The 27707-nt window shown below is 45.9% G+C and overlaps 1 protein-coding gene across 6 annotated transcripts in view; it reads right to left on the bottom strand.

The window, feature by feature from the left end:
• The window catches only part of LOC110506377 (zinc finger protein 536), a 203120-nt gene that overhangs the window by 95191 nt on the left and 80222 nt on the right, over positions 1-27707 (bottom strand). For all 6 annotated transcript variants that reach the window (XM_090222128.1, XM_090222132.1, XM_090222126.1 and 3 more), the window contains exon 4: positions 16251-18499. In XM_090222128.1, coding sequence (XP_090078254.1) covers positions 16251-18498 — 2248 coding nt within the window. In that variant the 5' untranslated portion in view covers position 18499. The remainder of the gene's footprint in view (positions 1-16250; positions 18500-27707) is intronic.

Here is a 27707-nt window from a genome sequence, read left to right as displayed (position 1 = left end):
CAATCACGGACTACAAGAAGAAATCCAGCCCAGTCACGGACCAGGATGTCTTGCTCCCAGGCAGACTAAATAACTTTTTTGCCCGCTTTGAGAACAATACAGTGCCACTGACACGGCCTGCAACGAAAACATGCGGTCTCTCCTTCACTGCAGCCGAGGTGAGTAAGACATTTAAACGTGTTAACCCTCGCAAGGCTGCAGGCCCAGACGGCATCCCCAGCCGCGCCCTCAGAGCATGCGCAGACCAGCTGGCCAGTGTGTTTACGGACATATTCAATCAATCCCTATACCAGTCCGCTGTTCCCACATGCTTCAAGAGGGCCACCATTGTTCCTGTTCCCAAGAAAGCTAAGGTAACTGAGCTAAACGACTACCGCCCCGTAGCACTCACTTCCGTCATCATGAAGTGCTTTGAGAGACTAGTCAAGGACCATATCACCTCCACCCTACCTGACACCCTAGACCCACTCCAATTTGCTTACCGCCCAAATAGGTCCACAGACGATGCAATCTCAACCACACTGCACACTGCCTTAACCCATCTGGACAAGAGGAATACCTATGTGAGAATGCTGTTCATCGACTACAGCTCGGCATTCAACACCATAGTACCCTCCAAGCTCGTCATCAAGCTCGAGACCCTGGGTCTCGACCCCGCCCTGTGCAACTGGGTACTGGACTTCCTGACGGGCCGCCCCCAGCCTCCCCGCTGATCCTCAACACTGGGGCCCCACAAGGGTGCGTTCTGAGCCCTCTCCTGTACTCCCTGTTCACCCACGACTGCGTGGCCACGCACGCCTCCAACTCAATCATCAAGTTGCGGACGACACAACAGTGGTAGGCTTGATTACCAACAACGACGAGATGGCCTACAGGGAGGAGGTGAGGGCCATCGGAGTGTGGTGTCAGGAAAATAACCTCACACTCAACGTCAACAAAACTAAGGAGATGATTGTGGACTTCAGGAAACAGCAGAGGGAACACCCCCCTATCCACATCGATGGAACAGTAGTGGAGAGGGTAGCAAGTTTTAAGTTCCTCGGCATACACATCACAGACAAACTGAATTGGTCCACTCACACAGACAGCATCGTGAAATAGGCGCAGCAGCGCCTCTTCAACCTCAGGAGGCTGAAGAAATTTGGCTTGTCACCAAAAGCACTCACAAACTTCTACAGATACACAATCGAGAGCATCCTGGCGGGCTGTATCACCGCCTGGTACGGCAACTGCTCCGCCCTCAACCGTAAGGCTCTCCAGAGGGTAGTGAGGTCTGCACAACGCATCACCGGGGGCAAACTACCTGCCCTCCAGGACACCTACACCACCCGATGTTACAGGAAGGCCATGAAGATCATCAAGGACATCAACCACCCGAGCCACTGCCTGTTCACCCCGCTATCATCCAGAAGGCGAGGTCAGTACAGGTGCATCAAAGCTGGGACCGAGAGACTAAAAAACAGCTTCTATCTCAAGGCCATCAGACTGTTAAACAGCCACCACTAACATTGAGTGGCTGCTGCCAACACACTGACATTGACACTGACTCAACTCCAGCCACTTTAATAATGGGAATTGATGGGAAATTATGTAAATATATCACTAGCCACTTTAAACAATGCTACCTTATATAATGTTACTTACCCTACATTATTCATCTCATATGCATACGTATATACTGTACTCTATATCATCGACTGCATCCTTATGTAATACATGTATCACTAGCCACTTTGTTTACATACTCATCTCATATGTATATACTGTACTCGATACCATCTACTGTATCTTGCCTATGCTGCTCTGTACCATCACTCATTCATATATCCTTATGTACATATTCTTTATCCCCTTACACTGTGTATAAGACAGTAGTTTTGGAATTGTTAGTTAGATTACTTGTTGGTTATTACTGCATTGTCGGGAACTAGAAGCACAAGCATTTCGCTACACTCGCATTAACATCTGCTAACCATGTGTATGTGACAAATAAAATTTGATTTGATTTGAAGGAAAAAAAAGGAATTGTTTAAATGTATTTTTTCAAGGTGTATGTAAACATTTGACTTCAACTGTATATACAGTACCAGTTAAAAGTCTGGACACACCTACTCATTCAATGGGATATTTTATTTTTTTGTAGTATTTTCTGCATTGTAGAATTAGACAATGAGACAAAACTATGAAATAACATTTGGAGTCCTGTTGTAACCAAAAAAGTGTTAAACAAATCCCAAAATATTTTAAATTTTAGATTCTTTAAAGTAGCCACTCTTTGCCTTGATGCCAGCTTTGCACACTTTTTGTTCCCACATATGCTGAGCACTTGCTGGAACATTTCCCTTCACTCTGCACTCCAACTCATCCCAAACCATCTCAATTTGGTTGAGATTGGGTGATTGTGGAGGCCAGGTCATCTGATGCAGCACTCCATCACTCTGCTTCTGGGTCAAATAGCCCTCACACAGCTTGGAGGTGTGTTCGGTCATTGTCATGTTGAAAAACAAATGATGGTCCCACTAAGTGCAAACCAAATGGGATGGCGTATCGCTGCAGAATGCAGTGGAAGCCATGTTGGTTAAGTGTCAAATCAAATCAAAGTTTATTTGTCACGTGCGCCGAATACACCAGGTGTATGCTTACGCTGAATACAACAGTGAAATGCTTACTTACAGACTCTAACCAATTGTGTGAAAAAAAGGTGTGTTTGTGTGTAAGTAAAGACATAAAACAACAGTAAAAAGACATTTGAATATAAGAGTAGCAAGGCTATATACAGACATTGGTTAGTCAGGCTGATTGAGGTAGTATGTACATGTAGGTATGGTTAAAGTGCCTATGCATATATGATGAAGAGAGAGTAGCAGTAGCATAAAAAGAGGGGTTAGCGGGTGGTGGGACACAATGCATATAGCCCGGTTAGCCAATGTGCAGGAGCACTGGTTGGTCGGGCCAATTGAAGTAGTGTGTACATGAACGTATAGTTAAAGTGACTATGCATATAAGATAAACAGAGAGTAGCAGCAGCGTAAAAGAAGGGTTGGATGAGGCACACAATGCAAATAGTCCGGGTAACCATTTGGTTACCTGTTCAGGAGTCTTACGGCTTGGGGGTAAAAACTGTTGAGAAGCCTGTTTGTCCTAGACTTGGCACTCCGGTACCGCTTGCCATGCGGTAGTAGAGAGAACAGTCTATGACTGGGGTGGCTGGGGTCTTTGACAATTGTTAGGGCCTTCCTCTGGCACCGCCTGGTTTAGAGGTCCTGGATGGCAGGCAGCTTTGCCCCAGTGATGTACTGGGCCGTACGCACTACACTCTGAAGTGCCTTGCGGTCGGAGGCCGAGCAATTGCCGTACCAGGCAGTGATGCAACCGGTCAGGATGCTCTCGATGTTGCAGCAGTAGAACCTTTTGAGGATCTCAGGACCCATGCAAAATCCTTTTAGTTTCCTGAGGGGGAATAGGCTTTGTCGTGCCCTCTTCACGACTGTCTTGGTGTGTTTGGACCATTCTAGTTTGTTGTTGATGTGGACACCAAGGAACTTGAAGCTCTTAACCTGCTCCACTACAGCCCCGTTGATGAGAATGGGGGCGTGCTCGGTGCTCCTTTTCCTGTAGTCCACAATCATCTCCTTAGTCTTTGTTACGTTGAGGGATAGGTTGTTATTTTGGCACCACCCGGCCAGGTCTCTGACCTCCTCCCTATAGGCTGTCTCGTCGTTGTCGGTGATCAGGCCTACCACTGTTGTGTCATCTGAAAACTTAATGATGGTGTTGGAGTCGTGCCTGGCCATGCAGTCGTGAGTGCTACGGGTCTGTAGTCATTTAGGCAGGTTGCCTTAGTGTTCTTGGGCACAGGGACAATGGTGGTCTGCTTGAAACATGTTGGTATTACAGACTCAATCAGGGACATGTTGAAAATGTTAGTGAAGACACCTGCCAATTGGTCAGCACATGCCCGGAGCACAAGTCCTGGTAATCCGTCTGGCCCCGCAGCCTTGTGTATGTTTACCTGTTTAAAGGTCTTACTCACATCGGCTACGGAGAGCGTGATCACACAGTCGCCCGGAACAGCTGATGCTCTCATGCATGCCTCAGTGTTGCTTGCCTCGAGGCAAGCATAGAAGTGAAATAGCTCGTCGGGTAGGCTCGTGTCACTGGGCAGCTTGCGGCTGTGCTTCCCTTTGTAGTCTGTAATAGTTTGCAAGCCCTGCCATATCCGATGAGAGTCGGAGCCGGTGTAGTATGATTCAATCTTATCCCTGTATTGACGCTTTGCCTGTTTGATGGTTAGTCGCAGGGCATAGTGGGATTTCTTGTAAGCTTCCGGGTAAGAGTCCCCCACCTTGAATGGGGCAGCTCTACCCTTTAGCTCAGTGCGAATGTTGCCTGTAATCTATGGCTTCTGGTTGGGGTATGTACGTACAGTCACTGTGGGGACGACGTCCTGAATGCACTGATTGATAAAGCCAGTGACTGATGTGGTGTTTTCTCAATGACATCGGAAGAATCCAGGAACATGTTCCAGTCTGTGATAGCAAAACAGTCCTGTAGTTTAGCATCTGCTTCATCTGACCACTTTTTTATAGACCAAGTCACTGGTGCTTCCTGCTTTAATTTTTGCTTGTAAGCAGGAATCAGGAGGATAGAGTTGTGGTCAGAATTTCCAAATGGAGGGCGAGGGAGAGCTTTGGACGCGTCTCTGCAGTACAGGTGATCTATAATTTTTTTCCCTCTGGTTGCACATTTAACATGTTGATAGGGATTTGGTAGAATTGATTTAAGTTTCCTTGCATAAAAGTCTCCGGCCACTAGAAGCGCCGCCTCTGGGTGAGCGGTTTCCTGTTTGCTTATCTCCTTATACAGCTGACTGAGTGCGGTCTTAGTGCCTGTATCTGTTTGTGGTGGTAAATAAACAGCCACAAAAAGTATAGCTGAGAACTCTCTAGGCAAGTAGTGTGGCCTGCAATTTATCACAATATACCTTACTTCTGGCGAGCAAAATCTAGAGACATCCTTAGATTTTGTGCACCATCTGTTGTTTACAAATATGCACCCCCCCCCCCCCCCCCCTCTTTCCGGAGTGTGCTGTTCTATCCTGCCGGTACAGCGTATATCCCGCTAGCTGAATATCCATGTCTTCATTCATGCCACGATTCCGTAAACATAGGATATTACAGTTTTTGATGTCCTGTTGGTCGGATATTCGTGATCGTACCTCGTCTAGTTTATTGTCCAATGATTGCACTTTGGCGAGGAATATTGACGGTAACGGCAGCTTTCCTACTCGCCTTCTGCGGGTCCGGACGAGGCATCCGGCACTTCGTCCTCCTCGTCGCTTCCTTTTGCGAATAATTGGGATGTCTGCCCTGTGGGGTGTTTGGAGAACATCGTCTGCCTTGAATTCCAAATAAATCACTGAGTGTCACCAGGAAAGCACCCCCACACCATCACACCTCCTCCTCCACGCTGTATGTCCTTGTGCAAAACTCACAACAGTCAGTTACTCAGGTGACACTTTGTCTGAGATAGTTGTACTTGTCCAATGACACTTCTCCTGAGTGGCGGAGACCTCTATACTTGTCCCTGACCTAGACTATCTTTGATACTACCACAGCTGGCCTCTCAAACCTCTCAAACTGTGCGTTCAAAGGAAGCGGTGACCTATCAGAGATAATGTCTCTTATAGGGGGAGGTGGCAGAGTGGATGTCTGAGTCACGTAACAGTGCACGCTGTGGCGCCCTCTCCTTCCCCTTATCCCCCTCTCCTCCCTCCCCTTGCCTTGTCATCTGTGAGTCCCTGTCCCCTTAGCAGCTTTACTGTCATTCTATCTCTCTTAAACGGCCTGGCTGTTCTGAGCCTGGGTGATATATGCACACATAGCACAAGCTCCCTGCTCAACGCTAAAATCTCCTGCAAACATGGATCCATACTCGGCCAGAGAAACCAGGTTCACTCTACAACACACTAACAGGCTGAGAGGAAGGGACAATTCTGAGAGAGAGAGAGAAAGAGAGAGAGAGAGAGAGAGAGAGAGAGAAAGAAAGAGAGAGAGAGAGAGAGAGAGAGAGAGAGAGAAGAGAGAGAGAGAGAGAGAGAGAGAGAGAGAGAGAGAGAGAGAGAGAGAGAGAGAGAGAGAGAGGTGAGTCTGCTGGGTTAGAAGCATGAGCACTGCTCGTGTCTAAGCACTTCTGAGCTTCCGATCCAGGACAGAGGAGCTGAGTCTGAGCAGGGTTTGGGTGGGAGACCGGGGCTCATTGGATACTGCTCTACAGAACATCCCTACGTCTGTCTCTCCTCCAGCTCCAACCTGAACACCAGCTCAAACATATCCTCAACACACCACGGTGGAATTTACAGTGCGCAGAGAGACACGGTGGGAGACGTATTTTTTCTGAGGGCCTATGAAGCAGGAGCAGGATGTTAGTGTAGAGACAGCTTTCTCACATGTCTTAGATAGGTCTTAGTTTCTGTTTTCCAAGCCTCTTGAGTTCAGCTGTAAGTCCAGATCAAATATTTTATTATCCTAGAACGCTAAGGGTATTTCTCCCTTTCTTTCTATCATGTCCTTTCACGCCCCTCTTATGTTTCCGAGCCCCTCTTCCTTGGCGCCCAACCTCGCTCCATCCCTCTATTTCTGTCCCTCATTTCTCCCCTCCTCTCTCTTGCCCTCCATCTCTCTCTCTCTGTCTCTCTCTCGTTCTATCTCTCTCTCTCTCTCCAGCCTGCCAGCCCCCTCCATCCCGGCGGCCCCCTGTTGCTACGTGCTACCCTGAGTCGTGGTGTAGAGTTTGGCTGGAGCCGAGAGGAGCAGCTGGGCCAGGCTAACGGGGAATGATAATGACCTCAGAAATCTGCTGTTCACTCCACAACAATAGGGTGCTCAGTCTAGTGGAAAATTGTGTTCATCAGCTAGCTCTGCTCACTTACTAATTGACGTTGCCAAATATTTTAAGAACAATTGGAATGTGCAGGCAAAGATCTCAATCCTTGGACTTCATTTTTCTTGCCCATTTGTTTTCCTCTTTCTGATTAGGAGATAACTTTCGGTAAAAAAAAAAAGAGGCAACATGTTCATGTCATTATCTGGCTCATGTCAGCACCCCGATGTTGACACAAAGAGCTGTTTTATGTGACCTGTCAGTGGGGTTAGGACTGGGAGGGAAAGGAGAAATACTCATCTCTCTGTAACGAGTGACCCCGTGCGATGGCCAGTGGTGATATCCAAGTCGAAAAACCCAAATATGACATTACCCATAACCCTGTTTTTTTATGTGTGTGTGTGTGTGTGTGTGTGTGCGTGCGTGCGTGCGCGTGCGTGCGTGGAGAGAAAAAGAGAGGGGTAGTAAAAGAGAGAGATTCCTCTGTCATGGTATCGTACGGCTGGTCCTCCATTTTTAATGAGACAAAGGTCAATGTATTGACTTGCTCTTTCACACGGGAGGAACCCCAATCATGCCCAAGTTAACTTGTTCAAACAAAGCTCTCTCACCAAGCCACCCACCCTGCCATCCATTTGCATTCTTTGTCTGGCCCAGACTCATTTAGGAGGAATTCAGAATTGACAGAGTCAGACAGCTGTCACCAGTGGAACACGGAACCCTACGTTCCTCTCATTTAACTATCCCCGTCAGAGACAACAACAAAGGAACTCCTACGTGAAGGCTTTAATCTATTCAAAGTTTCAGTTTCAACTTTTGGATAAAGGGTTATTTTGTCAGAGTACTCTATGCATCCGGACTGTGGCTAGGTAAACACAGCATGATGCCTTCCCCCAACGTGTCCCCCGTGTTCATTTAGTCAAACCTCTTCACAATCTCTTCCATGTTCAATCAGCTAAACTTTGCAACCCTGCTCTGGTTCCCAGCTCTCTGACAGAACAGAGGGCGAGTCACCTTCACTTTCACTATTTTACCAATGACACTTCCTCAGACACTGGAGGAGATAGCATGTAGAATATTAATATTCAAACAGTCTACCTACCACAGTAAGGCAGCCTTCTGTTATGGAAAGATAAATATTATGTTTTAATTATAAAAACATAAAACAGAAATGGGGAGAACGAGGAAGAAAATGTGTGACGTGCCAAGGAGGCTTGTTCAGGAGAAAGGCAAGCAATGTTTTGGCAAAGATGTGAATTAAAGAGTGGTTGGAATAATGCAGAGATTCTCTCTCTCTCCCTCTCCCCCCCCCCCCCCTCTCTCTCTTTCTTTCTCTCTTTCTTAACAGCACATCTCTTTGCTCCAGCTCCATAACCAAGTGGGGAATCCTAACGTGATCATTAAGACATGAAACAGCCTGATAAATGTTTCATAAGGACTGCCCGGTGATAACCACCCAGGAATACGGTGAGCAAGAGAAAACGACACCGACTGCTGCTCTTTCAAATACACTTTGGAATACAATTTGAATTTTTAAATATCTAAAAGGCTTAGCTTATTCCCACCATGGGAAATATTTACAAATTGAGTCTAAGAGAGAGAGAGAGAGAGAGAGAGGAGAAAGATGGAGACAGTGAGTATGAAAAAGGGAGAGAAATCGAATGAGTCGTCGAAGTGAAATAAATTGCCCTTTTATATTGTGCAAGCATGTACAAAAATACTAAGTCTACATTTATCCACGACCTGTTCATCAGTAGAGCACACTGACAATTAGAGAATAGAACTTGTGTCACTTAAAGACACCAGAACCCTGACCTACTGTACTGAAATACAGCTCTGTAATCAATTCGCCTCGCACACAATGACATCTATTTGAGTTTTGTGACACATAAAAAAATACAGATGTGACATGCCAGTTTGAGGTGCGAGTCTTCAAAAGAGCGGCAGGTTTGAAGCAGGCAAGTTCTCAGATCAAGAAAAGAAAAATAGAGAAAAAAAAGAGAACCGGATGTCAATTACAAAGAGAAAGAAATAAGTGAAGAGAGAGAGAGCGAGAAGGAGAGAGAGAGAGAGAGAAAGAGAGAGGGAAAGAGAGAGAGAAGGAGAGAGAGAGAGAGAGAGAAAGAGAGAGGGAGAGAGAGAGAGAGAGAGAGAGAGAAAGAGAGGGAGGGAGAAAGAGATAGATAGACAGAGAAACAGGGAGGGGGGAGAGAGGTAGAGAGAAAGATGGAGACAGGGAGAAAGATGGAGATAGGAAGAGAGAGAGAAGGCATTGACATAATTCATCCAAATATCCCCGTAATTAGCTATAAAAAAAAAACACACACACACGCACACACAGAACACTGTTCTCATTTCAAAGGTTTGGCTTGACTGGGAGAGAGGAACGGTATCTTTGTGAGAAAGAATGTACTGTCGGAGACTCTCGATGATCCCACAGATACCTGTTTAGTTGGCCATACTTGCTCCAGCCCTTTGAAGATGCCAACCTCTCCTCCATCTGACACTGGGCTGGGGTTTCACAGGCCAGCTCTACCTAACCATCAAACCACTGGGCTTTTAAATCACAATTTCAATGCGATCTACCGCACGACACGAATGCCCTTAGTTGTTTCTCCTTTCACTTCTATGTCTATTTTTGGTCACATTCTTGGTCGCCAGTTCATACAGTGCCTTGCGAAAGTATTCTGCCCCCTTGAACTTTGCGACCTTTTGCCACATTTCAGGCTTCAAACATTAAGATATAAAACTGTATTTTTTTGTGAAGAATCAACAACAAGTGGGACACAATCATGAAGTGGAACGACATTTATTGGATATTTCAAACTTTTTTAACAAATCAAAAACTGAAAAATTGGGCGTGCAAAATTATTCAGCCCCTTTACTTTCAGTGCAGCAAACTCTCTCCAGAAGTTCAGTGAGGATCTCTGAAGGATCCAATGTTGACCTAAATGACTAATGATGATAAATACAATCCACCTGTGTGTAATCAAGTCTCCGTATAAATGCACCTGCACTGTGATAGTCTCAGAGGTCCGTTAAAAGCGCAGAGAGCATCATGAAGAACAAGGAACACACCAGGCAGGTCCGAGATACTGTTGTGAAGAAGTTTAAAGCCGGATTTGGATACAAAAAGATTTCCCAAGCTTTAAACATCCCAAGGAGCACTGTGCAAGCGATAATATTGAAATGGAAGGAGTATCAGACCACTGCAAATCTACCAAGACCTGGCCGTCCCTCTAAACTTTCAGCTCATACAAGGAGAAGACTGATCAGAGATGCAGCCAAGAGGCCCATGATCACTCTGGATGAACTGCAGAAATCTACAGCTGAGGTGGGAGACTCTGTCCATAGGACAACAATCAGTCGTATATTGCACAAATCTGGCCTTTATGGAAGAGTGGCAAGAAGAAAGCCATTTCTTAAAGATATCCATAAAAAAGTGTTGTTTAAAGTTTGCCACAAGCCACCTGGGAGACACACCAAACATGTGGAAGAAGGTGCTCTGGTCAGATGAAACCAAAATTGAACTTTTTGGCAACAATGCAAAACGTTATGTTTGGCGTAAAAGCAACACAGCTGAACACACCATCCCCACTGTCAAACATGGTGGTGGCAGCATCATGGTTTGGGCCTGCTTTTCTTCAGCAGGGACAGGGAAGATGGTTAAAATTGATGGGAAGATCGATGGAGCCAAATACAGGACCATTCTGGAAGAAAACCTGATGGAGTCTGCAAAAGACCTGAGACTGGGACGGAGATTTGTCTTCCAACAAGACAATGATCCAAAACATAAAGCAAAATCTACAATGGAATGGTTCAAAAATAAACATATCCAGGTGTTAGAATGGCCAAGTCAAAGTCCAGACCTGAATCCAATCGAGAATCTGTGGAAAGAACTGAAAACTGCTGTTCACAAATGCTCTCCATCCAACCTCACTGAGCTCGAGCTGTTTTGCAAGGAGGAATGGGAAAAAATGTCAGTCTCTCGATGTGCAAAACTGATAGAGACATACCCCAAGCGACTTACAGCTGTAATCGCAGCAAAAGGTGGCGCTACAAAGTATTAACTTAAGGGGGCTGAATAATTTTGCACGCCCAATTTTTCAGTTTTTGATTTGTTAAAAAAGTTTGAAATATCCAATAAATGTCGTTCCACTTCATGATTGTGTCCCACTTGTTGTTGATTCTTCACAAAAAAAATACAGTTTTATATCTTTATGTTTGAAGCCTGAAATGTGGCAAAAGGTCGCAAAGTTCAAGGGGGCCGAATACTTTCGCAAGGCACTGTATATCTGAACAGCGGCCGCAGTCTTGCCTCTTAGGCTAGAAAGATGACGAGAGACGGATAGAACGTACGTCTTAGTATGACAGTTAAGGTGGAATTGAATAGCAATCTTAAATCGGAGCTGGTTTCCACGGAGACAAATGCAGACAGATGTAGAGCTGTTTCAGAAAGCAACCATTTTGACACTCGCCAAGCTTTTCTATCAATTTGGGCCTGAACACTTCTAGTTATTTTTGCTTTAATTACACAGCAATTACAATGTAACAGTAAGTCTGCATGTGTAATTACCCCCCATTGTAATTACGTAATTAGATGAATATCCATGCTTTATAACCTAAGGCGTCAGTCGGCAAATCCAATTCCAATTTGTATGGAGCAAGCGTTTTGCCTCCATGTTTGAGAGCTGTAAAGACCTAGGGATAAATGACTAATCCTTGCCACGTTAAAATGCTGTTCCTCTTAAAAATATTTAGACATGGGGGATTCTCCAGAGAAAAGGAGCAGTAGGTTTGTAGCCGGAGCGGAGAGGTGGGAGTGAGGGGTGGAGTGGAGGTGCTCCTGCTCGAGGCCTTGAGAAAAGCCCCTCTCTCTCTACAGTCTGATGAGACCAGCTTCTGAGTAGCTGCATGGTCATACTGTACGTTCCTTTCTCAGCAGCAAGTCATTGTCATCAACTGGTTGCCATCCTTCCCTTTGCTCTTTCTATCTCTCTCTCTCTCTCTGCCTCACTCTCTTCCTTCTTTTCTCTATCTCTCTGTCTCTCTGCCTCACTCTCTCCTCTTCTTTTCTCTGTCACTCTCTGTCTCTCTGCCTCACTCTCTTCCTTCTTTTCTCTGTCTCTCTGTCTCTCTGCCTCGCTCTCTATCTCTCTGTCTCTCTCCTCTCCTCTTCTTTTCTCTGTCACTCTCTGTCTCTCTCTCTGCCTCTCTCTCTCTCTCTCTCTCTCTCTCTCTCTCTCTGCCTCACTCTCTCCTCTTCTTTTCTCTGTCTCTCTGCCTCGCTCTCTCCTCTTCTTTTCGCTGTCTCTCTGCCTCGCTCTCTCTCTCTCTCTGTCTCACTATCTCCTCTTCTTTTCTCTGTCTCTCTCTGTCTCTCTGCCTCACTCTCTCTCTCTCTCTCTCTGTCTCTCTGCCTCACTCTCTCCTCTTCTTTTCTCTGTCTCTCTCTGTCTCTCTGCCTCGCTCTCTCCTCTTAATTTCTCTGTCTCTCTCTGTCTCTCTGCCTCACTCTCTCCTCTTCTTTTCTCTCTGCCTCACTCTCTCCTCACTCTCTTCTTTTCTCTGTCTCTCTCTCCGCCTCACTCTCTATCTCTCTGTCTCTCTGCCTCACTCTCTCTCTTTCTTTCTGTCTCTGCTCTCTTTATTTCTCCATACAGACCAAGTAAAATTGTATTTGTCACCTGCTTCATATACAACAGGTATACAACTAAGAGCCAATTTATTGTCAATCCAAAAATGGGCTCAGAGATTCCGTGTGCCGCAATTGCGGAGCCTCCTGAGGCACGCAGAGGCCAAATTGAGCTCCGTGCCGCATCGCTGAGCACCTCCCAAATTTTGTAACAATGCTCGGCATTGACATGATTGGTTGATGGTAGGTGGGGCCGGGAGGTTCTGTATAAACACAAACTCACTTCCTTGACAACTTCCTTCACAACAGCTCTGCGCTGCTCCGCAAAGCGCAAGAAGTACGGATGCCCTGACTTCTGCAGAGAACCTATCTCCGTAAATGCTGCACGTCCAATGCAGACGTCGGATTGACCACGCAGCGCCTTTAACAGTGAATTGCTTACTTACGGTTACCTCACACTAGCAACCAACGGAATCCCCATAGTCTGTAAGAGGCCCAACCAGAAACAACTTTAAACTTGCCTTTAGTTCGTCCTAATCTCTCCGTCTCTCTTTTTTTCTTAAATTTTAGAATCTACAATGGATGTGAACATAAATACCCCCCCATCTTACAACACACTGGCAGCACTGCTTTACATAGTATTACATCAGGTTTCAATGGGTTCTGTTCCACCATTCAGGGTAAGCCTCTGTTTAAGACCTGCACTCTGCAGGGCCTGTCGCTCTGAGGCCCACCATGATGCATTCAGAGAGAGACACTATCAAGTAGGAACATTCTTGTTCATCAAGCCCAATTCAGACTGGAGAACTCTGAAATCTGAAGCAATAGATTCCTTCCACAGTCAAACCAATCTGTCAGCCTAATAACACAAATAAAAGAGATGATTGGGGGGGAAAACCGTACTAATGAAAAAGGGGCGAAAGGTTCTGACGTCTCTATGAAACACAAAGCATTTACGGTTTTACTACTGTGGATGACAGAAGGAAGGTCTCTGAAGGACATCTCTGAGGCAGACATTTTTTTCAGCAAGTCTTTAAACAAGTGCAGTGTCAAAGACAAAAGAGATTGTCTCGACCTTCTTTCACAGTTGAGATGTTATTGTTGATGACTGTAATTCAAGTTTAACTCAAAATTGCAGTGGGAAGGTGGTTACGAGGTTGGCGGTATGGTGATGGTTAGCAATGTTTTCAAGACACACACACACACACACACACACACACACACACACACACACACACACACACACACACACACACACACACACACACACACACACACACACACACACACACACACACACACACACACACACACACAGAGTGCCTTACAATAAAAATACAAACAATTCTCAACAAGCAAAAATGCAAGAGTGCAATATTAAGACTAACAGAGAGGTATAGTCAGCCACATCCTGTTAATTTAAAAACACTGACACATCCAGGCAACACACACACACACACACACACACAAATGGCACCTTCCTCCACATTAGCTGCAGAGACATTTTCCCACACACCTCAGTCTCTAAATTAGGTGCCCCAAAGCTCCAAATATGAATCACACTCAATGTCATGAAGGAAGAAACACTTTTAGGGCTTTGTGCTGTCAGTAATGAAATACAGACTGCAACAAAACAAAATCCTTTCATTTATTTTTTGTTGTTGTTTTTTTACAGTTGTGCATCTTTAGTGTTTCTTTCCTCTTTGACCCTGTTGTTGCGGTGGAGTGGTGTCTACACAGCTTCCTGAGTCTCACAACAGAAAGCCGGTGAACTGTGTCTGAATGGAGAGACTGTGAGAGAGAACCAGGCTAAGAGTCTGTACCTGTAACAATGTCAGCCCCAAACGAAGAGACAACCCCCCCCCCAAAAAAAAGCAGGTGGGGGGCCCTCAAGGTCAATCTTAAGGCCTGTTAGATCCAGCAGGAGGGAGCTGGCATGATGCCCGCATCCCCCTGTACGTTGGAGAAACACAGGGGTGTAAGCTGGCTATCACACTCCATCACAGCACTCAGAGAGGGACAGAGGAGGAGGCAGGGCATGAGAGCACTGATAGACGAGGTAGGTCTACAGTGAGAGAGAGAGAGATACAGTGAGAGAGAGAGAGAGAGAGAGAGAGAGAGAGAGAGAGTCTGTGCATGTGTGATATTCAACTTAGTTTTTTTTGTGACATGAATACCCAAAATATTTCAGTTGATGTAGGTTTTATTGTAAATAGAATTTCAATTGGCAAAATTTGTAAGAACATGATCTTTTCAGAGATTTTTCAAGTTTTTGAAGATGGGGAAGTTCTTCACATCACACATATGTAAATACTTCTAAAGTTAACTAAATGCCATGAGCTACATTTCTCTGATTTACTTGAGAACCCGAAGAAAATAAATACAACTTCCTGCATTAAAATTCAGAAGATAATTACTTCCGCACCATATACCACCCCCCCCCCGCCCCCCCTCCGTTGAAAAGTGTTGTGTTTAATAGTCTCTATAAAGAAAATACGTTTTTATCTCACTCTCGTTTTCATTAATTCCTAATTGGGGTGGGGGGGGGTTGTCTGTTATTATTTCTTAGATTAAAATAAACATAGCCCATTCCATGTTCAAACCCATCACACTACATTGGGATGATAAGGACTCTCTGCTACTGTGAATAAATAAACAATTTTGTCTGTACTCTTGGAATTAAGTTACTTCGAGCCTTAAGCATAAGCCACTTTTTTTCAAACGGCTTAAAAGCACATTTCACTCCGCAAATGAAGTCAAAAAAATGACCTGCTTTATATGTATATCTTTAATTAGTGTCTTGTTTAGCTTAAACCAACTGATTATCGCATAGTCATGGCCTAATTAACGGGTGCGCCGCTTAGCTTGTGGTGTTCCACCCGGAGGAATGAGAAAGTTACCTTTAAAACTTCTCTAATCATTAGGAACAGCCTCTCTTAATCCTGCTAAACGTACACTTTATCTGCCTTTTCTTATTTGGCTACGGTGGAATCGCATTCCCTCCCACGTTTAAAGAGATGTTTTAATCACTCATAATACGTTTGGCCCGTTCTCGTAGTCTTGACTGATGTTACACGGGGACACATACTAGTACACTGTGTCTCAACGTCTCAGATGTATTTATAAAGCCCTTCTTGCGTCTGTGTTCTATGTGCCAGTGTGAATGACACAAGTCACAACGCCGTCATGGGAGTTGAGCGTCTTCGTACGGCTGTTTTGTGTGAGTGCGTGACTCAAAGTGTGTCTGTGTGTTCATGTGTGTGTGTGTGTTTAGACAGGCCTCCCCTCTCGAGGAAAAACAGTGTGCAGAAAGTATCCTATAGAAAGAAGCAGGCTGTGTGAGTGTGTTTGACGGGTATTCGAACATGGGCGTTCAGTATCCCAGTTATGCACGGAATGTGAAGCTCGGATTTGTGGTGGGCTTTTTGAACAGGCAGTTTTGATCCGACCCCCCCCCTCCCCGACCCCTCCCTCTCTCTCCAGTCTAAGTGGACTCCTTAGGGTCCAGTGTTGTGTAGAAGGGATGTCAAAGCAAATGGCGTATGTTCGAGATCTCGTGCCAGCCATCAACCAACTCATCTTTGTGTAAGGACTTACCCACTTCGGACACAATGTCTCCCCCTTACGTGTCCTCCCCATATAAATAATGAAGAACACATTGGAATAAGTCCTGATCGTAAGGATAATGTGACTATGGGATTGATCGTTATTCAGGGTAATGTCTTAGTCGTACCTGAGGATGGGGAGGAAGGGTGTGGGCTGTCGTCCTGGACACTGCCGGTCTGGGAGTGGCCTCCTCCGGCTCCACTTTCCTCTGTCACGTTGGAGGATCCAGGGGTGGTGGACCTGCTGATGGACTGGGACTCTGGGTCGCTGGCCGAGCCACGCCGCTCATCCAGTCCTGTGGTGTTGTTCTGCTGCTGGATGGCTTCTTCTATGGGCCGCCGCTCCTTGTTGTGCACCCGAGAGTGGACCACCATCTGGTGATAGGTCCTGAAGACCCGGCCACAGTCAGGACACTCTGTGGGTTTCTCTTTCAGGCTAGTCAGGTGGTTGTACTCCAGGCCGTGGACCAGGCCCAGGCCATGGCCGCCATGATGGGGCATGAAGTCACGGTGGCTGTCGAAGCCCACGCCGTCGTCTTTCAGGGGTATCATGGCTCCACTGCCGGCCTTCGAGCCATGAAGAGCTTCGCTGTGCTGCTTCTGCTTGGAGCCATCGTTGGAGCACATCATAGGGTAGTCATGCTTCTCTTTAGTGAAGGCCATGCCGGCAGCATTGGTCATCTCCTCGTGGTGCTGCTCATGGTGCTGCTCCTTGGGCATAAAGGCACGGTCCATGGCCATGCCTCGTGCCATGATCTGCCAGGCCTGATAGCTATTCAGTGGGTCCATCTCTGCAACTTTGGCAGCCGCCTGGAGGCGTTCCATGCAGCTGGACTTCAGGGGCGGCACCAGGTTCAGGCAGCCCAGGAGAGAGCGCTTCTCCCCCTCGCCAAGGCCATGGCCCATCCCTGCCATTGGGCCCAGCAGCTTTCCCAGCATCTCCTTCTCTTTCATGGCAATGCCGGCTTTGGCCAGCATCTGGTGTTGCTCACTCAGACCCTGTTTGTCTGGGGATAGGAAGCCGCCCTGCAGGCAAGAGATGTAGCGTGAGTAGAGGTTAGCATGGGCCTCCTGGGCCATGCTGTTCATGGTGTTGACAGCGTTTATGTCCTCTGCTGGGGGCTTGCTCTTGATGGCCAGCTTATTGAGATGGACCTTCATGTGGTTCTTGAGAAACCAGGGCTCCTTGAAGCGACGACCACAGATCTGGCAGACGTGTTCAAATGAGTCCTTGTGCTTGCGCATGTGGCCCTTGAGGAACCAGGCTTGGCTGAAGACCTGGCCACACACCTCACATCGGAACTCGTTGGCAGGCTTCTCAGCGCCGCCAGCTGCACCCTGTCCCGCAGCTGACTCGGCCGTGATATGGGCTTTTTCCACATGGCTGATCAGGTCCTCCTCCTGCGAGGCAGCAAACTCACACAAGGTGCACTTGTAGGGCTTGTGCAGGATGCGGATGTGACGATCCAGCTCCTCACGCTTCTTAAACTTGCCCTTGCAGAAGGTGCAGCGGAATCCAGTGGGTAGGTTTAGGGCCTGGTCATCTTGGGCACCGGCCGGCTTGGGGGAGGACGAGGGCTGGGAGAGGGAGTCTGGAGTTCCCAGGCTGGTGGGGGTGAGGAGGCCACAGGCAGAGCCAGGCTGTTGCTGCTGGGTCTGAGGGCCAAGGTGTGGCTGGTGCTGCAGGGGCTGGGCTGGCTGAAGGAGGCTGCTGCTCCTGATCTGCTTGTCCCTCAGGATGGCCCTCTCCTCCAGCTCATGTAGAAGACGGTTCTCCTCACGGACGCGGCCGCGTCCCTTCCCAAGGTTTCCCAGCTTGTGGGTGCGTAGGTGGATTTTGAGGTTGCCCTTCTGTGCTGCTCGATGGTCGCAGTAGGGGCACTTGAAAGGCTTCTCACCTGTATGTGTGCGCATGTGCAGCGACAAGATGCTGTTAAAGCGGAATCGCTTGCCGCACAACGGACACGGGTACTTCCTGTTCTTACGGGCATCGTCTTCAATGTCGTTCATCTGGGACATGATGCCCAGGTTCTGCCCATTGAGAAACTGCTGCAGGTCCACACGCCCATTTAGGTTGGCCAGGGCACTTGCATCTATGTCCCGGTTGAGCTGGTTGGCGAGCAGTGCCATCTGACTGCTGATTGGTTGACTGGCCAGGGCAGCGTGGCTCTTCTCATCCAATGGGGTGGCAGCTTTCTCCTCAGGGATCTGCTGTCGGCTCTGTAGGTCGGGAAAGGCGTGGCCCAGCTGGGCCGTCAGCTGGTGGAGCTTCTGACTGATAGGATATCGGCCATTTAGCACTGTGTTGCTCAGATGGTCTCTGTCAGCGTCCGATACTGCTGAAGGCACACCAAGGCACAAACTAGAGTCCTCCATCCTGTAAGAGAGAAGGATATCATGACGGTCAACCACAGTCAATAAACCTGATAAGCAATGCATTAAAAAAAAGAGCTATGACTCATCCAGAAATCTGAAAACCGGAAGAGAAGGACAAGTACCAGAGTAAATTGTCAGTGCATGATGAATGGAAAGAGAGATGTAATTTAGCAGAGCGTCTTACGGAAGGAATTAGGGTTAAGTGTCTTGCTCACGGGCACAAAAACTGATTTTCACCTAGTCGCCTCGGGGAAGCTCTTAACCGCTATGCTACCTGCCGCCCATTGAAATGTCACATTCTTCTTTTGATTTTCAGTGCAGCTTTATGTTCTCACACTTGTGGTTGGAAGACTGTAACTCTCCGAACTTTCTCAAACAACACGCAACACAGTGTTGGATGCAATAATGACACGGTAAACACGGCGGGCGCTGCATAATTATGCTACTTGGGCCCATCCTATCAGGATTCCTCCAATTACACGCCTTAATGAAACGGAGCAATGCCATTGTCATGAAGCTGCCGCAATGCTACAATTATGATATTAACAATAGCACTTAAAACCAAGGGGTTACTTCAGTAAACACACGCTCTTATCTCCCTACTGCGACACTTGTCTAGGCATAATTCTCCATTAAAGAGGCACATTACATTTGATGTGAATCACTTTGCTCTTGCCTTCGTTTTCCCCTCCTCTCATGGCTTCCAATGAGGAGGAAAACAACAGTTGGTGTTATTGAATGGGTTCCCAATGTATCAGAGGCCCTCCCAGCCATTAAGAATGGTTTCAACGGCCCAGAGCATACACCGTCAAGCTGAAGGGAATACACAAGCAGAGTCTGTTTTTGTCTTCTTGCTTGCCCGGGTTGTTTGTGATTCCCTCCCCTCTCTTAAGAAGGATAATGGTGTGTTCTTCCCTTGTAACTGGCAGGGTCAAGCTTCCGACACAATAAAGTGAGTTCTGCCTTGGTCAACAAAACACTGTGTAATATCTCATTAAGCTGATTACTATGCTGCCTAGTAACAGTGGCAGCGTGCTATAACACATGATTATAATCATTATAAAAATTCCTTTCGGGGACTAAGCACTGGAATAACACGAGTTCACATTTAGTGGAGTGAGACCAGTTTTTTCCAGACTCCTGTGAAGTCAGGGGGGCGGCAGGGTAGCCTAGTGATTAGAGCGTTGGACTAGTAACCGGAAGGTTGCAAGTTCAAACCCCCGAGCTGACAAGGTCCAAATCTGTCGTTCTGCCCCTGAACAGGCAGTTAACCCACTGTTTCTAGGCCGTCATTGAAAATAAGAATTTGTTCTTAACTGACTTGCCAAGTTAAATAAAGGTAAAATAAAAAAAAGGGACACCCCCAACCTATAGACTCACGCACCTGCACACACTTCACAGGGCTCAAGGACAACTCACTTTCTCTCTCTCTCTCAGCTTCTAACTAGTGCTAACCCAGACACCCACCAACTGACAAGGCTAGACAGAACTGACAAGGCTAGACAAAAAAAAAAACGTAGCTTTGAATCAAACTGTCGTTACACACGTACAGTACACACACGACACAGAGGATGTGGGAGTGAAGCACAATGCTGACGCACGCCGGGAAGACTTATGAGGCCTGGCTGTTCCTCAGCCGACCGCTCCTCCAACACTGTTGGTTGTTGTTGACTCTTATCTCAAAAATATGAATAAGGTCTGTGGGCTGCTTATGAATACTTTCTTCTTCTCTACAACGTGACTGCAATCATTGTCTAGTAATAAAGGTGAAGGCCATCAAATGAACCCTTGAAGGATATAATGGCTATATTATGTCGACTGTGTGATGACTGGGCATGCCTCATGTATGTAGCGCCTACTTACATTGACGAGGTCACGCACGACTGTATGAGCTTATTATCATGTGACTGAGACACGAATATACTATCCCGCACTATTGCAAATAGCATTCAGAAAATGTCTACGCGACACTGTAATGATATTACATTGATATGAGTATATTTTCAAAATACAACGTTGGGAGAATGCACAGGTAGATAAAACCAGTTCCTGGACAACTTTCTCATCCTGATCTCTTAGGAAGGATTATCCATTGCCAGACAAAATGAAGTGACTCTTAACACCCACAATCCTTTGCAAACTCTGCCAATATCAGAGAAAGTGCCCTGCATGCACGCTGCCTTTTGCCATAGAAATATATGATTCAAACAAGACTGATGAGCTGTTGCTCATTTATAGAGATAGCAGCTTGCCCTTTTCTTCAATTTGATTTCCGGCTTTATCTTTAACATATAACAAAGGCAGATAGACAATGGAATAATGTGAAATGAACTGACAAATCCAGTTTGTTTTTTGAACGTATCCTTGCTGACGAGCGTATGCAAATGAACTGCATTAATATGCTTCCCTTGCTCCCAAGTCATTTTATATTTTTTTCCTGATTAAAAAGGGCATTTCTTATGTGACACCCCCCCATCCTATCAACACACATGCAAGCAAGCAAGCACACGCACGCACGCACGCACGCACGCACGCATTGCTTTTGACAATAATTCAATATCAGAGTGCCCTCTATGTGTAACAATGCAGGTAGCAATGCTCTTAGAACAACAACACAATGAGTGTTCAGTGTAATCACGACAGTCTTATTTCATCCATATGGAATTGCGCTTCCGAAAAAGCAAACGCTTTGATGTACTCACATAGAGCAAGTAGTGCCCGTTGTTACAGGGTAAGTACCAGTAATCCAACGTGTCCTTCTCTTGTGCACAGGTGTGCAATTCAAGTCTGTGTGGTTCGCATTATAAACTCACAGGGTGACAAGTCGTAACTTCTCACCGTCATAGACAGCATTTACAAGTAGCTCCTGAGTAACTGTGCGCCTGTATGCTTGACCTTGACCTCTCAGCCATCCAAACAGCACACTGTAGCAATGTCTACGCTGGCTCTAACCCGAAACAGATCTGACGTTTGTCTGGTGTCTACAACAATGCTCTTTCATTAACGATAAGGCTCAAATGACGCCTGCAAAGCCACCAGACTTCCTTTTGCACTCTCTCACAGAGGTGCAGTGGTGCTCTTCTTTACAGTTTGTGGTTAATATTCACCGTTTTTAGTAAAGCGGCACATAACCAGATTTCTCTTCTTCTTTTTTTCCCAGGGGGCAAATTGCTCTGCAACCTACAGCTTAATTACGGACGGTATCTTTAACACAATGGAAGTGTATTTCTGTCTGAATATATTTGGGCTCAGTACCGTGTCATTATCTAAGCAACGAGCATGTGCTCTGATCCTATAAAGTGCATGCACAAGTTGAAGGAATTAGAAAAACACTTGGTCAGGTTGAGTATTCTCAGATGATGTATACACTGGATTCCACAGACATTTGCATATTCTAAGGCTAAAACACAAACATGCTCTTGTGAAGGTTTCGGATTTGATAAAAGACCGTTTGGAAGTATTGCTTGATGTGATATTGACGGGTCAACTGAATGCAGGCCAAATAAAACCTTTTGGACATTTTAAAGCTATAATCCTTAATTGCTACAACCATATTTGGACTTATAAATGAATTATATATACCAATTGATTATTTAATCATATAACTTATAAATGTCTCAGGAGCTTAGTTCAACTGTTGCACATCATCAGAACCCAAAAGATACTTTTTTTTTTTACTTGAATGAAGGTAAACAATATAATGCAAAAACATTTTTTTTAAATGTATAGCCTCAAAACATGTTTAAAACTATCACTGTGACATAATGGATGTTCAGTCCTTGCATCCATAGCTCTGTCTATGATTTTGAAAGTGGTTACACTTCTCCAGGCCCATCCCTCAGCCTTTAAAAAAAAAAAAAAACAGAGGTAGGTTGGCCACTTAGTTATTGTTTTAACTGCAGATTCTAGGTTTATAAGGAGACATTTGAATGGAAAAGCCATGAGTAAGACATTACTTGGTTATTTTGGAATGTATTGACAAGAATCCATGAACTAATTACAACGAAATACCTCATTAAGTTATAATGAAGGTCATTGCTTTTAATAAATCCATCATTATTCACAAAGTAACAAAATTCCATCGTATTCGCACCAAATCATCAACGCATTTAGAGGGGGGGAAAACAATCTGATGGAAAATTAGTGTGTTTGCCATACGTTACATACTCTGAGGAAAGAGTATTTAAAAAAAAATGTATATATTGAAGGAAAGCAGATACCAACACAAGTAGAGATAGCTGGGATCATTTTAAGCATGGCAGTAAATTGAAGCTAATATGAATATTTCCTCATGCTTGTTTAGTCTATTGCAGGTGGTCTTCGGAACGCTTCTAATTAACCCAATAAAAAAAGGAGAGTTGTTTTTCTTCCTCTCCATGCTCTTTGACTGAACGGGATTATTACATTCTGTAATGAGGCGAAAACAGAAAGGTTTCCCAGCACAACAAGTGAAATAAAGTCGAATAAACCCAGTCCGTTCCTTCCAACGTCATACCCTAAGACCCCACACAACAACTACGATAACTTATGAGTTTAAGAACCAAGATTCTAGTTTCATAACATAGTACCAATGAAGTAAACCAACACATCAAAACAACAATTCTATACAAGAACGCTATACAACGGTGACAAATATGAATCGACCTAGCTGGGCCTTTCCTTTCTGCTCTGTAGTCCCACACAATATGTCATTGAGGTCTCTTAAGAGGACTTGTCAACAGGTAGTTCGGCTTTCAGCTCATCTCCACAGATCACTATGAGGCCCCCTCCGCTGAAAGAAAAAAAAATAGAAAGAAAAGAGAGAAAGAAAAATGCCTGTCTTTTTATCCCCTGCGTCTGACAGGCTTTCGGGATGCCAAGGAGGAAGACCAACAGCAGACAAGTGAATTCCCACAGTTCATTGTCCTGGTCAGCCGCATCATCATCCGGAGCCGGCCAAAAGCTCAAAGCTTCCTTTTATGCTAACCATTCTTGGTATTATTCTGATGACCAGCAGATGTGTGTGTGCCTTTTTCATGTGCATATCTTGCAATAGTGGTCACAGCAGTGTGGAAAGACTCCTGCCAGTAGATTTTACGCATTGTGATGAGTGGGGGATTAATTGTCTCGAACATTTGTTAACCAGACCGTGTTTCACAATAAGAAGGGAGATGGATGAGATAGACGACAGAGGACAAACTAGCGCACAAAAAGTGATGAAAAGTAAATGATTTTAGATCATGGGGAAGAATTTCCAACATATAAATGATTGTCTGTATTCTGTCCTGTGCAATTCCTCCCCTCCTACCCCTCCCCCTCCTAACCCTCTGTCATGGGGGGGGGGGGGGGGGCATGTCCTACAGTAGTCATGGTCGAATCGCTGATCACGCATGGTTACCCTACAGCAGAGAAAGGCCAGCGAACAATGACCACAGTGTAGCTGTCCATGTAGGGTCGATCATGGCTTACATCATTCCCCTGGGCTGCATTTCTGCATTTGAATACTACTCACTGGAAAATGAATGCAATGACACATCGCTGGTAAGGCATGGCCAACACTGTTTCTTAAAGGCAGACAGGGAGGGAGAACAGCGCGCACATGCTAACAGTACAATCAACCCAGCGATTGTTTTCACTCTACAGTGGGAAATGAGAAAGGGAGCCTGGTAGTGCTGAGTGAGTCACCCATCATCACACTTTCACAGGCATTAGAGCGGCTTTAATGTTGGCAAAATAAAACCATATCTGCCTAGCGCCGGTTGACAAAGTCAACCAGGCCACGTTTTCTTCCCTTTCAGGTCATTTTTTTTTCTTTTTTTCTTCTAAACTCTAAATGTCAATATCACCTGAAATAAGTGAATATCAGAAATAATTGCTGTTTTCTCCTCCTCGTGCTGGTTCTGTTCTTAGGAAGTTTTGCATAATGGCTGAACAGGGGCTGTTGTTGTGACAGGTGCTGAAATCAAACCGGGAGGCGACGGAGACAAGGTTCAATTTAGTTTGTGAATCCTTTAATTGTTGCATAGCTAATTAAAAAAAAAAAGATCCCTTACACTCCTGACTATTTACCGTCGCTTGTATGCATACATGGGGATGCGAATTGTGCCTTGAAGCCAAGTCAGGCAGCCTTTGTAAAGGGAAGGGAGGAGAGGGGGGTTGGGTGCTACTTCAACGTACTTACCATCTCCTCACAACTGTAGTTTGGCATTTTCACCAAACAAATGTATGGATAATTAGAGATACTCATTATGGAAAGCAAGTCAAGTAATTATTGTACATCACGACGCTGTTAATTGAACGATTCTTCAATATCTTTGAAAATATCTATTTTTCTCTCCTCTTTTTTCCCTCTGTGAGAAGATAAGGGGAGACCAGTAAACAGGTAGGGAAGCCATATGCTCTTGAGTGAAAAAGCACTTCTGTCAAGGCAAATGGGCTTTTTAAATATTGAACCACTGCATGTCTTTTTAATATGACAATGCTAAATCTCCTTTATTCCATCACTTTGATGAACTATCTCAAGCTAATCTGGAGAGACTTCATGTGAAGGAAATGTTCAATTCTTGCAGGCACTCTGTCAAGGCAGGCCGTTACGCAACTGTACTCGGTATGTCCATAGAGCAGTTTTTTAAAAGCAGCACACATCCTGTTTAAGAAAGCAACTAATCTTATCAAAGCCATCAGGAAGTGAGACTTGACTGCAAATGCTCTCGATTCTTTGCATACGTTACAATATCTGTATTTTCTTTGCCGCTATTGTTTGCAGCTGTGAGTAGCTCTGAGAATAATTCATAATTTTCTCTCTCCCTCTCGTGTGACCCAAAGTCACGTCTTAATGTGGCTTAATAAGAAAGGGGGAAAAAAAGACAAGAGAGGAAGAGAGGGAGATTCAGAGAGCAGGGCACATTATCGGCATTAAGAGTAAAGTGTATTTATTATGGACTAATTGTGGCAGAGGAAGTGCGTTAGGAGGGTGTGCTCTCAGGAGGGAGGGTGGGGAGCCTTCGGGACATCAGGGAACGTGTATTTATCTCACTTCATCTGAAACAGTGGGGCTACTCTTCTTAGAATCAGAGAAAAAGTGAGAGAGGAAGGGAGGGAGAGGGAAAGAGAGGAAGAAAGGGGAAGAGAGAGCGAGTGTAACCATTTTGCGGGCCAGACAGAAGGGTTTGCCTACATGCCAACGCTTCACTAAGACGAGACTCTGATTAGGAGAATAAGGCAAAGTTGGTCAAACTTCAAAACAGGCCTCTCTCTGAACTCCACCACAAAAACCTCTCATCCTGTTCTCCTCTGTGAAACACCCAACCCAGAGCAGCAGCTTCCTTTTGGTGAGGTTGCTAAAGATAATAGCTAATTACTGCAAATAACATTTAGGAGACATATTTCTACAGAAAATCTGAGAGGTAAAGTATACATTACAAAAACTGTTTTATGTTTCATTCTACTGAGGTAAATAAGAGATGTGTGTATTGAAGGGCCAGTTTGGCCCAGGAACGGATGACTTATGTCTCTCCACACTCCTCTCTCTCTCTGACCTGTCTGCATTTACACAACTTCTCCCTGCGTGTGAATTTGTGTGTGTGTGCCTGTGTGAGTGCACATGTGCGTGCGTGTGTGTGCATATGTGTGTGTGTGTTCATAAAGGTTGATAATGTTGAATGAAAAATGACCTCTCTGTATAGTGCATTCAATGCTTCCCTCCCTGGAGATGTCTTGCTCTTGAAGCAACACAAGGCCTCTTCTTTATTTGTCCCGGTGTAGTGCCGTGTGGCTGGTGATCAGTGACATTACTCACATTCTCTGTTTTCCTGAACCCTCGTCATCGCTAACACCCACCACCATGATGCTAATATGTTGTTTATGTTACCATGGCTGCAGACTGTACATATTCTATTCAGGAGGCATCGCTGCATGATCGATGCATCACGGGTCATTAACCTCTCTATTTCCTCCCCACTAGTGGTGACCGCGTAGCAGCTGTGAACTCTTAAGGGTACACCGTGCATTTCAACACACTCAAAAGACATTTCCAGATGTACAAATCAAAATGATCTTGCAGCCATATGAAAGGGCATCCATGTTTTGGTCAAATGATGAGCCTAGGATGTATTTTTAGTGAATAAACCTTTAAGGATGGCACTGTGACACATGGCTTAGCCTAGACAGTCACCAGCAGCATGGGGGCACCTGCCATGTTTAGCCTGCCTGCCGCACCCCACCCCACCACCCCTCCCTGTACCCTCAGCCTTTCGATAATGCGGGATATTAAATCGCCCATGTCCTACAGCTGTGATCTGTTGTCGGGGGCCGGTGACAGCAGGGCTCACAACACGGACGGCGTTCTGCTATCACCGCTGAACTGTCTGTCTGAGCCACTTGAAGGACCTCTGGAGAGGCTGCATCATCTTCATGCTCTGAAACGAGCCCCCTTCCCCTCCACTCAGCCCCTCACCCCTCACCCCCATACACATATCCCTTCCCCTCTGCCCTCCACCATCTCAGGGCCCCGACTCTTATTTATGTTACCCACCTCCTCTACATCCCTCCATCCTCTCCAGTCCTCCCTCTCTCCCTCCTCTATATCCCTCCTTCCTACCCTCCGTCCTCTCCCGTTCTCCCTCTCTCCCTCCTCTACATCCCTCCATCCTACCCTCCGTCCTCTCCCGTTCTCCCTCTCTCCCTCCTCTACATCCCTCCTTTTTACCCTCCGTCCTCTCCCGTTCTCCCTCTCTCCCTCCTCTACATCCCTCCTTCCTACCCTCCGTCCTCTCCCGTTCTCCCTCTCTCCCTCCTCTACATCCCTCCATCCTACCCTCCATCCTCTCCCGTTCTCCCTCTCTCCCTCCTCTACATCCCTCCTTTTTACCCTCCATCCTCTCCCGTTCTCCCTCTCTCCCTCCTCTACATCCCTCCTTCCTACCCTCCATCCTCTCCCGTTCTCCCTCTCTCCCTCCTCTACATCCCTCCTTCCTACCCTCCATCCTCTCCCGTTCTCCCTCCCTCTCCATAGTTTTTCCCTCCTGCATCTGATTAAGTTAACAATGTGCCGTTATTTGCTTGCTGATTTTGCCGGTCCCTCTCCTCAATTCTCTCACAAACACAGGGGCTGGATCACAGTAATGTGATAGCACAGCAGCCAGCCAACGCAATCTCCTGCAAAACCAGGTGTGTGCAATCCACTTCCCTCTTAATTCCTGCCCCCATCCATTTTTTCTCTCCGTTCTCAC

This window comes from Oncorhynchus mykiss, chromosome 26 (genome assembly GCF_057628025.1).
Source record: "Oncorhynchus mykiss isolate SJ-2025 chromosome 26, ASM5762802v1, whole genome shotgun sequence".
Lineage (NCBI taxonomy): Eukaryota > Metazoa > Chordata > Actinopteri > Salmoniformes > Salmonidae > Oncorhynchus > Oncorhynchus mykiss.
Note: the sequence above shows the minus strand (reverse complement) of the source record. Positions and strands in the feature narration are given on the sequence as shown.